The sequence below is a fragment of the Populus alba genome, chromosome 19, assembly GCF_005239225.2.
Source record: "Populus alba chromosome 19, ASM523922v2, whole genome shotgun sequence".
NCBI classification, from domain to species: Eukaryota; Viridiplantae; Streptophyta; class Magnoliopsida; order Malpighiales; family Salicaceae; genus Populus; species Populus alba.
The window spans coordinates 2,157,909-2,173,846 of record NC_133302.1 but is presented as its reverse complement, the minus strand read 5'-3'; the positions used below and the strand labels follow the sequence as shown (position 1 = coordinate 2,173,846).

Below are 15,938 nucleotides of genomic sequence, written 5' to 3'. Positions count from 1 at the left end.
CATAACCAGAACCAAATCCGAATATCTTCATTTCCATAGCCAATGAAGAAACATTTCTTGGATTTTGGCTTCTAACTTGTTGCGAGCATCATAATCTATATGAAACATAGGAAACACCAAAGACCTTCAAAATGAGAGAGTCGTACCTCTTTTCCTCTCCATACTTCCTCGGGCAGTCTGAATTCCAAAGGAACTGACGGTCCACGGTTGATCAAGTAAACTGTGGTATGAACTGCGTCAGCCCAGAATGTTTTAGGTAACCCTGAATGCAACCTCATGCTTCTAGCTCGTTCATTGATGGTCCTGTTCATCCGTTCAGGCAACGCCATTCTGTTGCGGTGTGCCCTGGAATGGTCTTTTCCATTCTGATACCATTGACAACACAATACTCCTTGAAACCCTCCATCAATGTATTTCTCTCATTATCAAGATCTCAAGCATTTCAACTTAGACCTGATTCAGTCTCAACCATGGCCTTTCCATTTCTTGAATGTTTCAAACACATCAGAATTTATTTTCAGAAAAGTAGACCCCCATACCTTCCTCCTGAAGTCATCAATGAAAGTCACATAATACCGAGAACCTCCAAGAGATGCTACTGGAGACGGTCCCCATAATCTGTGTGTACCAGTTCTAGCTTTCTTGGTCTTAAGGTTCTGCCAACCTTAAGAAACTGACCTTCTTCTGTTTCCAAGAACATAGCCTTCACAAATGTCTAGATCGACATTTTTAACTCTGGCAGCTTTCCCTTCCACTGAAGTATCTTCATCCCCTTTTGACTCATATGGCCAAGTCTACAATGCCATAGCTGTCTTTGATTTTCTGCTTCAGTTTGAGGCAATGATGTCTGCAAATCTTGTAGTCATATACAGGGTGCCGGTTTTCTTTCCCACGAGCTAAACCATTGCTCCCTTTGATACTTTCCATATTCCATCCAGCAAAAAGTATTGAATGACCACTATCATCAAGTTGTTCCGACAGAGATCAACTTTTTTTCTTTAATTCAGGAACATGCCTTACGTCTGCAAGGTCCATATAGATCCATTCATATGTCTTGATTTGTACATCTCCTACCCGCACCCACCCATTCCACCGTGCGTGTTCCATCGCCAAATAGACCTACACCGTGATCTCCCTCCACAACCATAATTTCTCTGCAAGCCCATTTCATTGTGTGGCGTACAATGGAATGAAAGCACCATGAATCAAGAATCCACTCATCATTTGACTATGTACAACAAGAATTAAAGATTGTACTCATCCTGTATAAAATGTAGCGTTTGCAGAGTCCAGCTTCAGGTTTCTCGCTTTGTGCAATTCCTACTAAATGACAGGTTTGCCCACTAATTGCCAACATTCAAACCTGCTTTCTGGTTCCAACTTGCTTTTACTTCTGTATCTTTGATTTTGATCTACCTGTGGATGAGCCTCTATGCTTGTTCCTCCCTCGAGTGTTGATGTTGAGAGCTGATCCTGAGCTTTGAACATTCACCTGAGTCTTTCCTTCACACTTCTTCAGCCAAAATCAAGTCTCGAATGTCATCATACTTCAGTTGGATTTTCCAGCTGAATTGCTCACGGCTGTCCCCTCATGCCTTCCAACTGCTTGGAAGTGAAGCTAGCAAGATGAGTGCACGAATCTCATCATCAAACTCAATCTCAACAGATGACAATTGATTTGTGATTGGTATTAAAGTTGTTGAGGTGTATGTGTCACAGAAGTGTTTTCAACCATCTTTCAAAGTTGAACAACTTTTCATCAGGTGCACTTTATTATTACTGATGGCTGTTCTCATACATCCAGACAAGGCTTCCATCAATTTTGCAGTGGATTTTTCTTTCGTTAACATTGTGAGCAACTCTTCTCTTGATAACGATAGCCGGATAATGCCCAGAAAACTTGTCTATCAAGAAGTTGCATTTCTTCTGCTTCCATCTTTTCTGGTTTGCTTCCCAATAAGGGAAGATGAAGTTTCTTCCCATATAGATAATCTTCAATTTGCATTTTCCAGTATCCAAAATCTGTTCCGTCAAATTTTTCAATTCCAGCAACCTTTATTTCATCTGCCATTTTTAATATTTCTCCAATTCGAATTTGCCAAATCTGACCTTACAGATGTGTCCGGAACGGCCAAAAATGTTGGAAATGACACTGAGATCACCCCAATCGGACTTCGGATGGCTCAGATTTTAGCAATCAAAGTTTTTGGTCAACGGACGTTGCAGATGCAGCCGCGTGTCAGCCAGAGTACCGCCTGCGTCGCACCGGATCAAAACTCAGCAGCGGTGCAGATTAAGCCACGTGTCAGACGATTAGGGCCTGAGTCGTACTGGATCAAAACTCATAGCGATCCAGATTGAGCCACGTGTCCGCCGATTAGTTACTGAGCGCGCACCGATCAAAAACCCTTCAACTGGGATTGATGATGTAGCCACGTGTCAGACGATTAGGCGTCTGGCGGCGCACTGGAATAAAAACCAGATGGATGACGTGGCAGCTGACGTGGCCGTTGACCGTGCGACTTGCTGACGTGGCGGGTCAGACCCGACCCGTTTTGTAAGGGACCTTGGGCGAAGAAGGAGCGTGGGCGCGCGTTGGTGCGCGTGGGCAGTGCTAGCGTCGGTGCGTGTAGGCGCGTGCGGGCATGCAGGACGTCGGTTCTTCGCCGGGTTTTCACCAGTGGATTCGTCCGGTTGTACTCTACACGATGGTATGTTCAAAAACACGTTTTGAGAACTTTTATTTTTGAGTTTGGATCAAACACCCTCTTTTTCAAGAACAAGCTCTGATACCAGTTGTTGGGGTATTTCCAGAACTCAATCACGCACAAAATTTACGTGTTCATGGGCCTTGCCTACTCCACGGGAGCTACTGCGGTTTGTATTAAATCAAAGCTTACAAACAATACAAACAACAATACAAGGAGGAGGAGAAAATCTTCTCAACTCAACTCAACTCTCCCTAGCTCTCTCTCTGTGTTTCTCTCTGTGTTTGTCTCTGTAATTCTCTTGTTTTTAAGGCTCTCATTAGCAGCCTCTATTTATAGCAGAGGTAGGAAACAAATTCTTCTCCAACTTTGGTCAAATATGGGCAACCACCGTCATTGCCACCTAGCAGCCACTGCCCACCGTCCTTTGCTGCCATCTTTTGACGCCGCCAGCAGCCCATTTGTTGACGCCGTCATGCAGCCAGCTTGTGTCCATACATACATCAAGATATATAATATGTATATTAAAAATATTTGTAAGGTGGCTTGGAATTTTCAAAAACTAAAGTTAGGTTTGAAGTGGGTTCTATTATTGGCAAAAAATAAGGTTATGGTTTTCGAATTAATAGCCTACCCACTCATTTTCTTGTTTTAAGAATCTTGTATTATGTAGACTCTTTATATTTTCCATTCACCATCCACATTAAGTCTGGAGTTTATTAAGTTTGATTTGCAATAAATTTTGACATATTTTTTCTAGTTTAGACTTCATAATTCTTTGCTTAATTTTAGTATATAACACTTATTCTTCCTTCAAACAACACATTAATTACTGATTTGTTCATGAAATTAGAAGTTAATGGAAAACTAAAGAGACTTTAATTTCTATATATTTATTTCAATTAGTTTTCTTGAGATGATTTCAATTTTCAATTTTTTTTTTCTATTAATTTAAAACCCGTTAGTTTTTTGTGTTGCATCTTCTTGAGCATCATGGAATAGAAAGGGCTTCTTTTAAAGGAAACTGCAGTCCTTATGTTACAGGGTATGTCTTATTTTGTCCCTTTAATTCTTAATTGTATCAATTAGTTCTCCAAATTTTAAGCCAAAGAAACAGATTAGTAGAAGCGTGTAACAGTTAGTTCATGTGAAATTATTAATTGAAAAATCCACGTGAATTATTATTTAAAGACTTCCAGGTGAAAGAGTTTTGGTAATATCCTATCGGGAAATTTCTTTTCATCGCACTATTTATTATTAGATATTTCAAGTTGAATAGGTATTCCATGCCATGAGAGATCTAATCTCTTTAGTGCCTGAGCTTTTTCAATGATGGTATATGGCTTAACCTCTCAAGTTGGATTATTTATGCTTAGAAGAAAAAAATCATCAAAAAATGAATCCTATTCTCCACCTTTATCCTTTTTTATCACCTTGATATTCTTGCTAAGTTTATTTTAACCTTGTTTTTAAAATGTTTAAACACTTCTAAGATCTCGTCTTTGTTTCTCTTAGCAAATAGACAAAATAATATTTCGTGCAATCATGATAAAAATACTAAAATATTTTTTACCATTTTTAATTTGCACAAATTATAAATTATAAATATCAATGTGAAGTAAATTTAGAGGATCACTACTACTTTTATCAATGGAATACAAATGTTCCTTGATCAATTTGGATTTCACACAAATTGTATACTTTCTATTTTGATCAACACGAAATTTTATGAGCAGACCCAAATTACTAATCCTTTTTAATTATTTATAATTAACATGAACTGATCATAGAATGATGTTAATACTTTTTAATTTTTTCCCAAAGATAATAATACATGTTAATAAATCTATGCAAATGCATCATAACTTCTAATCATTCACCACATTTAACTAACACTTTTCCTTCTTTTTTCTTTTTTTTTCCCCATCTCCCTTGAACAAATAATCCAAATAAATTATTCCCTTTCGAGTAAAATTATTTTCAACAAATGATACATTATATAAAAAGAAACAGCACAAAAACACAATGCTTTATATTTATTTCTTTGTTTGTTTTGTACAACAAGGCGGTAATATCAGACCTGAGTACCGTTGCCAACTCAAAAACGAAATCCTTCAACGAATTGAGCTCAGGTTAAATTAAGTTTCTGTTCGAAATGGGAAATTAGATAAAAAATCTTTCCAATGCTCCATTGTAGTAAATCCTATTGAACCATAAGAAGGATGAGGAAGCAGATGATATGGCGCTACATGTATCACTCTGTTGTCAACGCCATGACTCCACTCTATTCCTTCAAATGAATCCAAATCTACAATCACTCGGATTCCACATTGTTTCACATTAATGTCTTCGCTCCCCAAATTCACATACAATTCCAATTCTTCGTGTGCACAATGTTCTTCCATTGCCATCTCTCTTGAACTTACGTATCTTATCCAACTAAGAGGGGAATAGTTTCCGACTACCTGTGTAGCTTCAAACAATTGAATACCGTTGCTCTTCTTTCTAATGATAGCATTGATTGTGGGAATCCGACTAAAAACAGTCCTTGTAGAGAAAGCCCAAAAAATCAACCCTTGGAAAACTGGAGGTACATGAAATGATAATGAACATCCTTGTCTATGGTAGATGAACCCATTTGGATACTTAACATAATAGATACCCATAGCCAATTTGACATCGTAGTGGTGAATATGATATCCATAACTAACATTGCACGATGCCTGCATATATAAATTCATTTGAAAGAGTGCTGAAATTTCAAAACAGTAACAAATATATATATATATAGATATATATATATATATAGAGAGAGAGAGAGCGAGAGAGAGAGAGTATTTATGTGCACGAAAGACAGAATAGTACCTCAATAACGTTCTTCTTATTATTATTTGATAAATCGGAGGCGGTATCAGAGGAAAGAATCCAGCCATGATTACTTAGACCTTCCATGCCCTGAATCTCCATTAAATCTGAACACCTATAACAGAGACAAATTTTTCATTTTTCTTTAGACTGGGATTGGCAGCCTTACTCTTTCCATTGATGTGCAACCGATTGCATCCAAGAATTTTAAATTTGAGGGAAGCTCTGAGATTGATACAAGATTGCTGCAATTATGAACTCTCAAAAGCCCCAGCTTAGGAAGGACGCTGATGCCATAAGGCAGACTGAAGAATTTGTTTCCTGACAGATTCAATTCTTCGAGAGAGGACAAACAACCAAAATCAACCCAATTAAGTGAGCTTTCAGACAAACCATAATAAGCAAGTCTTAGTTTTCTCAATAATCTCCAACCAGTGAAAGAAGTTGGCAGCAAAGCTTTCCAATCTAAAACACTTGCTGACATCCATGATGAAATTGGTGAAGGCCAGGATGGAGATGATGGTGCGTCCAGATTGAAATTGTATCCGCACAATGACAACTTCCTTACATACTTTAAATGTTCAATTGAAGATAAAAATTGCTCATTCTCAATTCCATCTGCTAACAGCTCAGTAAAGGATTCAATATCACACAAGCGCTCCGGCAACTTCTCAAGATATAAACACCCCGAAATATTCAAACTTTCAAGAGATTTTACCTCACAAATGCTTTCAGGAAGAATCTTTAGCCTCCAACATCCCTTCAGATTCAAGAAAACGAGTCTCTTCAAATATCCAATAGATTGATGCATCTCAACCAAACTCGAGCAACCTTCAAGCATGAATTTCTCTAAACTTGAACTATGCAAGTTTGGTGTTTTAACAAGATTCTTTGAATAACTGAGATTAAGAATTCTCAGCTTGTTGAGAATCTGTCAGAGCAAATGAGGAGAAACAACAAAAACTAATCATCAAAAGTTCTAAACTTGAAAAATATAAATAACAAATTTTGGAGGATTGTAGTATGTTTCGGACCTTTTTTTCCTTCCAAAATTCTTTGATGTTACTATACTGCATATCAAGAACAACTAGGTTGTTCAACAATAAATCGGATGGAAAAGATTTTAGAGCACATTCAAGCCAACAAATCCATATCAACTCTTCAGAAAGTAGGTTGAAGGGTCCAGTGAGATGTACTCCATTGATTTGGAGTAACTTCAAGCATCGCATATTTGTAAATGATCCCGTGCTCAGTGATTTATCTTCTGATGTTCTCGCATCCAGCACTAGACCCTCTACAACTTCCGTTCCCTAAAAAAAGAACAAAATTCAGTAGAACTTCTAAATAATTATAAGCAAAACGTTTGAAAAGAAAGATAAACGTGCATGATTGTGCTTTTGTGTATGCATTTAGTAATTACCATCTGCTTGTTGAGTACATTCCATGCATCCTCACGTTGCCAAATTCGGCTGCGTTTTCCAGGGTGGTCAGGTGACTCTTCATGAATGATCTCCCTTCCCATGTCTCTCAATAGATCATGCATGCTTATCTTTCCAGAAGCATTAACTTTAATCAAAGACCTTTCACTGAGAATTCCCAAATCATCTTCTGGATTGTAACCGCAACGGCCTTCTAGTATATTTGCTACGTAATCTTTATTTCTACCAATAAAAAAGCATGCAATATCAAGAAATGTATTCTTTAGATTATAGTCATCAAGTGTGTCAAAACTTATTCTAAGTTTTTTCTGAATTTCACGATTTGAGATTTTTCTCAACTTGTCAATTACACATTTCCATCTAGATTTGTTTTTCCCAGACAAACAAGAACCTAAAACCTCAAGGGCTAAAGGAAGCCCTCCACAGTAATCAACTATATCATTCAAAAGCTCAACATAATCTTTTGTTGGCTTGCTATCCCCAAAGGCATGCCAACTGAAAAGCTGAAAGGACTCATACTGTTTCAATTCTTCGACCTGATATGTTCGATCCGCTTTAAGAAGCAAGCGTTCATCTTTCGTTGTAATTATTACTCTACTCCCGGGACCAAACCAGCTTCGCTCTCCCATCAAAGCATTTAGTTGGTTCAAATGAACCACATCATCAAAAACAACAAGAACTCTTTTGTGACAAAGTCGTTCCTTGATGAGAACCATTCCTCTATCAACATTATTGATAGTTCCAGCATTTTGTTTCAAAATATCATGAAGAATATGTTCTTGTAAGAGAACGAGACCATTAGATTGTTCTGATGTATCATTGATATTCGAAAGAAAACAGCTTCCCTCAAATCCATAGCAGAGTTGATTAAATACAACTTTTGCTAAAGTCGTCTTTCCTATTCCTGGCATCCCATGTATGCCGACAATGCGAACCTCATCTGTCGCAATACTTAGGAAGTCACTAATAGTATGGACAAGGCGATCAATACCTACTAGGTGAGTAGCAACATTTAGGTTCTTGGGATCCAATTTATTCAACACATCCTTGACAATCACTTGGATAAATTTTGATTCGTGGCTGTTCATTGACAAAAGCAACTCATTAATAGAGAGACAATTAAGCATGCTAAAAAAATATTTTGTTGTTTCACATGGTAAAATCTAATGTATAATTACTCCATAAATGCGTGCAAGTGAATTTAGAGAGAAATGTCATACCCATTTTCCATATCATTGAGATTCCATCCACTTAGATTTCCGGCCTCCTCAAGAGCTTTTCTCCATTCCTTCACCTTCTCTTTAAAACGTTCTTCATGGCTATCAAATGCTTTTGCAAAACTGCCAGTCTGTTTTCTCACATCTGAAGGATCAATGTCATAGAATACAGGAAGAACAATCTGACCAGTTTTCCTGCTTTTGCACTCCAGAATCTCTACAAGTTCATTAAGACACCATCTAGAAGAAGCATATCCTTTTGAGAACACCACTATATATATCTTTGATTCTTGAATTGCCTTAAGGAGATGTTTGGATATTTCTTCACCTCTAGGAATTTCATTATGATCTTGAAAAGTGAGGATTCCTGCTTGGACTAAGGCAGTATATAGATGATTTGTAAAATTCTTGCGATTATCTTCTCCTCTAAAACTCAGAAATACATCATAAGCCCCTTTTGGTCTAGATGAAGATTCTGGCTCTGTCATGGAAGCTGCAGAAATTATGGCACAATAAATTAGCAATGCAGCAATGAATTGGAGAAGGAATCTGCTTTCTTGTAATTACTAGCAAGAAATGCATGTAAGGCGATCACCAGAGGCAATACATATGAATGTGCTGAGATATAACTTTCACAGAAACAAACGGATTGATGATATTTGTCAGTGGAGTTCTTCATTTCTGACCATTGTTCAACACTTCCATTATTTATCAGTGGATTATCAGGAAGTCAAAAGATATTTGCTAGGATATTCCAAAATTTAGTGTTCTTTCATTTAGTGATTACCAGACAGATTCAATAGACAATAAATTATATGAGAACACTCATGGGTACATTAGATAGGACTGAATCAGATCCGGAACTCCAACAAACCAACCCTTTGTCTTTCTCCTTCCACTAAATATGCAAAAGCATCTTTATCCCAATCAGTGACCACATCATTGTCATGTCACCCGACGCATCACCCGCCACGTGTCAGGACACGCCATCTACCATATCATCTACCAAATCTCCATCGGCCACGTCATCAGTGGAATGCAAGAAGCATGAGGTTACATGCTGGGCTACCTCCATCATTTTGGTCCGGAGTACTTGTTAATACTGCAGTCTACTTGATCAATCAATGACCTTCTGTTCCTATAAATTTTAGAATTCCAGAAGAGGTTTGGACAGGAAAGGATGTAAAACTTTCACACTACAAAGTATTTGGATGTGTTTCTTATGTACACATAGATTCTGAAGCTAGAACAAAACACATACAGTTGAGATATCATTTCATTCGCTCTAATGGTCAGTTGACAGTTGAGAAGATTCGAGGAAGCGAAAATCCTGCTGATATGCTTACAAAAGAAGTAACGATAGAGAAACTGAAGTTGTGCAAAGCTTCAGTTGGTCTTCAAGGACAGAAGACAGGTGAGATGCCTTTTGTCTCTAAGCGGGAGACAGGTGGGATGACTTTTGTCTCCAAGTGAAAGATTGTTAATTTTGGAATTTCTGGAATATAATAGTTAGCTAGTGGGATCTTTCATGATGCATACCTCATTCCTTGGATGATTGTTTCAACAATGGCAGGGATTGATTGATGGAAAGTTTCAGCGTAAGGTGTGGCAAGGATTTTTCTATGGAATAGTCTGGCTTATTTGGCATACTAGGAAGAACATATTTGAAACTATCATTTCAGATTGGGATATGTTTTGTCTTTTCTTTCACAAGGTTGCATCTAGGATTCGTTCTTATAATTCTATTTTCATAATACTGGTATGGATCTGTTAAGAAATAGGAAGAGGTTATAACAATGTTAGCGGGTGGGCGCCATCCGTGCCATTCGGTGGCGTATGCTACCTCAAAACAAAATCAAAAGTCTCTTTACAAGGTGTCTTTCGATGCACCTTGTCACCCCAAGCATAATGGTAAGGCACATATGCCGAGAAGGTTCATGAAAGAGCTCCAAATAGGGGTTTTTTCCTCCCTCCCTTCCTACCCTCTCTCCTTATGAAAAATTATGGTGCCCATTGCAAAAAAAAAAAAAAAAAGTTAGACATGATTATCAAACCCAAGTAACGTGGCTCTGACATATTACCAAGCCCAAGTAAGAGTCGGCCAGTAACGTTTGTCAGACCCAAGCTAGCTTGGGTCAAACACCTTTGATTATAATTATTGAATAATAGGTCTGACAACCACACCACACCCAAACTATTTGGGTCTAGGGTGGTTACCAGACCCAAGTATAGTTTTAAGACCCGGCCCGGTCCAAAGCCAGGGGTTCCAGGTTTTGACCAGGTCGGCCGGGTCAATTTCTTTTTAAATCAAAATAACATAGTTTTAGTAAAAAAAAAGTCAACGGGCTTACAACCGGGTCTTGCCAAGTCAACCGAGTCACCAGGTTAACCCGCCTAGTCATGCCAAAATTTTCCTTCCCCTGTTTTTTCTACAACCTGGCTCGGATCCAGCCCAGGGTCGGCTGGGTCCCAAGTCGACCCACTGGGCCCTTCAAAACTATGGACCCAAGCCACTTGGGTTTGACACCATTACCATACCTAGGGTCTTTCACTTTGGCAGACCCAAGCGACTAAGGTTTGGCACCTCATATGCCAGACCTAATTACCTCTTCATCCTTTCATTTTTTTCAATTATCTCTCATTGGTCACTATAGTTTTAAATTTTAAAACATCTACTTTATGTTTTAAAAAATTTTCAATTTGAAAAATAGCTAAGTTTTTTACTAATCCTATTAGAGAACTTATTCTTAGCTTTATTGGGGTGACAATCTTTTATCATAGTCATGAAACCTTGGATCATTAGATTATCAGGTATTCATGTTATTTTTTTTTATTAAAATAATATTTTCTTTCTTTTCAATAAAACCAACCCAGACCCAAATACCCTAGGTTTGATAACCATGCTAGACCCAAGATAGTTGGGTCTAGAAAACAAGTCAGATCCAAGCGACTTGGGTCTAGCAAACACGTCAGGCCCAATCATCTTGGGTTTGATATGTAATGTGAGTCTGACATTGTTGCTAGGCACATATAAACATGAATGACCCTCATGATTATAAAAAATTACACCAAAAACAATTTGAAAGAATAAAAATAATCACATATGCAAAGCTTATTTTTTATTTTTTCAAGGTTAAAAATGTATTTTAACTATTTAATATTGACTTGGGTCTGACATGGTTTCTAGACCCAAGTATCTTTGCAACATTGGGTTTGCCTAGACCTAAGTGCCAGACCCTTACGCCATACCCAATTACCTCTTCATTCTTTTGTTTTCTTTGATTATCTATCTTTGGTTAAGTCTAGCAATCGTGTTAGACCCAAGCAACTTGGATCCAGTAAGCCGAAAGCGACTTCGGTCTGCCACCTATGTCAAACCTAAATATCTTGGGTCTGGCAAGTTATGGCAGACCTAAGCGTCTTGGGTCTAGGGTGGCTGCCAAACCTTGAGTATTTGGGTCTAACACCCACATCTGATCCAAGTTACTTGGAAAATACTCCAACTTGTAGTGGAGCACGGGCAAATATGCTAGTCTTAAACTAAAAAAGAGATGGAAGGAACTTAACTAAATGATGTAAACATAAAAGCTTTGGCAAGTGTTTTTTTTTTTTTTTTTTATGAAATCAAAGTTATTTGTGAAGAAATGAAATTAAAACAAGAAAGACGCGAGGAAGATTTACTAGCAAAAACATGACAGCATAAAGTCCCATATCTAACAATTATTTTCTTTGGCAATCTTCTAATTAGTGTTAATATTGCTGTAAACATGAAAACAAAAACGACTACATGCTAGATGTTAATGATGTTAGATGATCAATGAATAATTTTGTGCATCAGGGAAAGAAAAACGACTACATGCTACACGATAATATTGTTAGATGGCCAATGAATAATTTTTATTGTTATACTCTCAGCACGACATATTTCTACCTTACCTGTGGAGACAAAACTGACAGGCTTACTGAGGTCTACTTTTCTTCTCCATCGCGAGGATGAATCGTTTTCTTCATCTTTGGATTGCTTACGTTTTTCCTTCTGCATTCTAAAATAGAAGAAAGTTGTCAATGATATGTATGAACGTAAAGCTTTCAAATTATTGTTTTGAGTAGAGGCATGAAATTGAAACAAGAAAGAAGCAAAAGAAGAGGTTAGTTATACCTCTGTATAACGAAAGTTGGATTCCACCAGCTATGAAATTGTAGCGATCTGAGAGAGATGTTAGCTGATCAATACGGGCTTCTAAAAGTAACAATTATTTTCTCTGGCAATCTTCTTAGTGTCAATATTGCTGTCATGCAAAAACTAATATTGCTGAGAAGAAGAAAACAAAGAAAACTACATGCATGCAATCTGTAGCAACAATCTCACTGTTTACCTCTATACGGTGTTTATGAGGTGGTCGGATTCCACCAACTTGATGACTTTAAAGATCAAATTGCAGCAATCGGAAAGGTTAGCTGATCAAGAGTAAAGTACTGAAGCCTGAAGACTAGTAGAGCCAATATTGTTACAGAGACAGAATATGAGTTCTTGCAAATTATTAGTAATGCAATTTCTTTATAGCTCTTGCTTGAGCATCTAAAAGTTTTCTTGAGAACCAAAGCAGTGTAAAAGCAGGTCTCTTTTGGCAACCGGGTTGTTGGGAAGGTTTTGACAGCATCAGAGTCAAATGGCACGATTTTCCACACGGCAAATTAATAAGATCATTATCCAAAGCGTTTGGCTGTCTCCATCTCTCAGCCTGGGAGCTTTTCTCCCAAGGAAGACTTTGACTGGGCGTCAACTGAACCTTCTGTTTTTACTTTTGATTAAGAAGTTAGACTTCCCAATTAACACGTTTTTCTACACGGCAAAAAAATATGTCTCTTCTAGCATTTAATATTTATTTTCACGTATATTTGTGATGTGATGAAAGAAAACATACATCAAATCATAGTTTTAAGATCCGGCCTGGTGTCTGGTCCGGTTTAAAATTTAAACTTTAGGTTTTCATCAAGTTACCGGGTCAAATTTTTTTTTTTAAAATAAAAAGTCATTTTAGAAAAAAAATAAAAGTCAACACACGGCAAATTAATAAGATCATTATCCAAAGCGTTTGGCTGTCTCTATCTCTCAGCCTGGGAGCTTTTCTCCCAAGGAAGACTTTGACTGGGCGTCAACTGAACCTTCTGTTTTTACTTTTGATTAAGAAGTTAGACTTCCCAATTAACACGTTTTTCTACACGGCAAAAAAATATGTCTCTTCTAGCATTTAATATTTATTTTCACGTATATTTGTGATGTGATGATAGAAAACATACATCAAATCATAGTTTTAAGATCCGGCCTGGTACCTGGCCCGGTTTAAAATCTAGACTTTAGGTTTTGATCAAGTCACCGGGTCAAATTTTATTTTTTAAAATAAAAAGTCATTTTAGAAAAAAAATAAAAGTCAACATATTTGCAGCTGGGTCTTGCCGGGTCGCCGTGTCACATCGAATTTTTTTTTTCTTTATTTTTTCTTCAACCCGGTCTAGTTTCAGCCCCGGGTCGGTCGGGTCTCGGGTTGATCCGTCGGGCCGGGCCAGATTTCAAAACTATGCATAAAATGATAGAAACCAATTTTCCGAATATTCTCATTATATATATCCATCAAGTGTACGATTATTAAATAAAAACCTACTTCGAATTGACCAAACATTAATATTTGTTAAACCATTTAAGAACTCATCGTCGTGGTTACATTTAACATTCTCTCACTTGACTTGAGTAATATTATCTTTATTCATGGTTTATTAAATATATTAATATAAAACCCATAGAACAATGCTAACATAACATCAATCACACCATATTATAATTAAGTAAGATAACTAATATAAATCATGATAGTTGTACATCATCAATTGAACATAATTCCTTCTACCTACTATAATATTAGTCTTTACTTAACATAAATATAATTGTTCCAACAATAATATTTTTAATCAAGACAATTCATGTTATCAATAATGATGTATGTCATAACTCAATTTCTTTCTCTTTTTATTTTTATTTTTACTATATTTTCTATAAAAAATGATGAAAAAAAATGAAAAATAATAAAACAAATGTTGAAAAAATGAAAAACAAAATGCAAAAATGGTGATGAAATAAAAATAAAAATGAAATGAATGAAGAATAAATTAAAATCTAGGTTAATTAAATATAATTGAAAGTTTGAGGACTTAATTAAATTTTGGTTTAGTTTAATTAACCAAATCAAGGGCTTAATTGCATGATTGATAAGTTTTCGGACTTAAATGAACTTGGAATTAGTTTAATTAATGGAATCAGGGGCTTAATTGACAAATTACCAAAGTTTGGGGCTGATTTGGGTCATAAGTGCAAGAAATGAAAGTAGAAGGACTAAAGTGAAAATACTGGGAACTGTAGAGAGCTTAATTGATTTTTATAGAGGTAAATTGGAAAGAATTACAAGTTGAAGAGTCAATTAAGGACTGGATTGAAAATTTCAGAAACCAAGGACTGGTTCGTACAAGGCGCAAACATGCAGGGGTCCAATTAAATTTAACTAGGGTCTTCATTACAGAATGTCAAAACCTAAAGCACCAAATTGCAAACAACCGTTCCCATCCCGAAAACGGCGTCGTTTCAATATACAATATTCATCTTCTTCATCTCACCAGGAAAAAAAACGGACGCCAGTTCCCACGGTGCATACCATTACTGAGGCACAAACGCCAGGTCTTCTCTGGCTTTTATAAAGCCAGAGAAAGGCCATGAACCGAGGGGAAGAAGGGGGGAGCAGCAGAGCTGAAGAGGAACTGGGGACAAGGAAGAAGCAGAAGAACTGAAGAACACTGACACAGAAAAAGAGCAAAACAGAAGGGGAAACTGAAAAGGAACGGATAGGGAGGAACTAAAGGAACGGACGTGGGGGGTAGCAAAGAACTGGAAGGGGAAGCTGGAAAAATGGGGAGAATGGGGATGGGGTGAACAAAACATAACCAGAGGAGAAAATGTGTTTGGCCTAAAAACATTCTTATACCTTATCTTTTTATTTTTATTTTTATTTTTATTTTGATATCTTACCAAATGAGTTTCTTTGTGATATTAAAAAGTTTTAAAAAATATTTGTGGACCTTTTGAATTTATTTGTAGGTCCTTGTATTTGTTTTTAGATATTTCACCATATAATTAATTTATGAATTTTTTTAAAAAATATGTATGCACAGATTTAAAATCATTTTATTAGTTTATTTATTTATCTTAGAGTTAGAAATATTATATATATATTTTTTTGCTATGCATGTTTACCAACATTAAAATTAAAAATATTTATAGTTGAATATTTCAAGAATATTAAAAATACATCATAATAGCATAATCCCATTCAGGACTTCGTGAACAACACTATCTTCTTGCCTAGTTCAATGGAACACGCTAACTGTAATTTTTTAAAAGTTTTTTTATTTAAAAATATATTAAAATAATATTTTTTTTATTTTTAAAATATTTTTTTTAATTTTATCACATTAAAATAATTCAATATCAGGTGGCCATGGTTATTAAAAATGCGTTTTAACTCGTAAAATCGTCTGATTTTTTGAGTTAAAATACAAAAAACAAGTTGAATCAGGGTTAAAACTCGAAAACCCGCAAAATCGGGTTGACTCGTAAAAAACGTAACGTTTTCACAAGTTAACCAAAACTTTCACTTTTACAG

The 15,938-nt window shown here is 36.5% G+C and overlaps 1 protein-coding gene across 1 annotated transcript; it reads right to left on the bottom strand.

Moving 5' to 3' along the window:
* Window positions 1-4,642: 4,642 nt before the first annotated feature.
* On the bottom strand, window positions 4,643-12,777 carry LOC118051980 (TMV resistance protein N-like). The gene is given in 9 exon segments (XM_035062787.2): window positions 4,643-5,431; window positions 5,574-5,726; window positions 5,728-6,504; window positions 6,608-6,883; window positions 6,994-8,092; window positions 8,233-8,722; window positions 12,166-12,272; window positions 12,389-12,518; window positions 12,606-12,777. Coding segments are annotated over 7 exon segments (3,486 nt in total). The 5' UTR covers window position 12,272; window positions 12,389-12,518; window positions 12,606-12,777; the 3' UTR covers window positions 4,643-4,846.
* Between the last annotated feature and the right edge of the window lie 3,161 nt (window positions 12,778-15,938).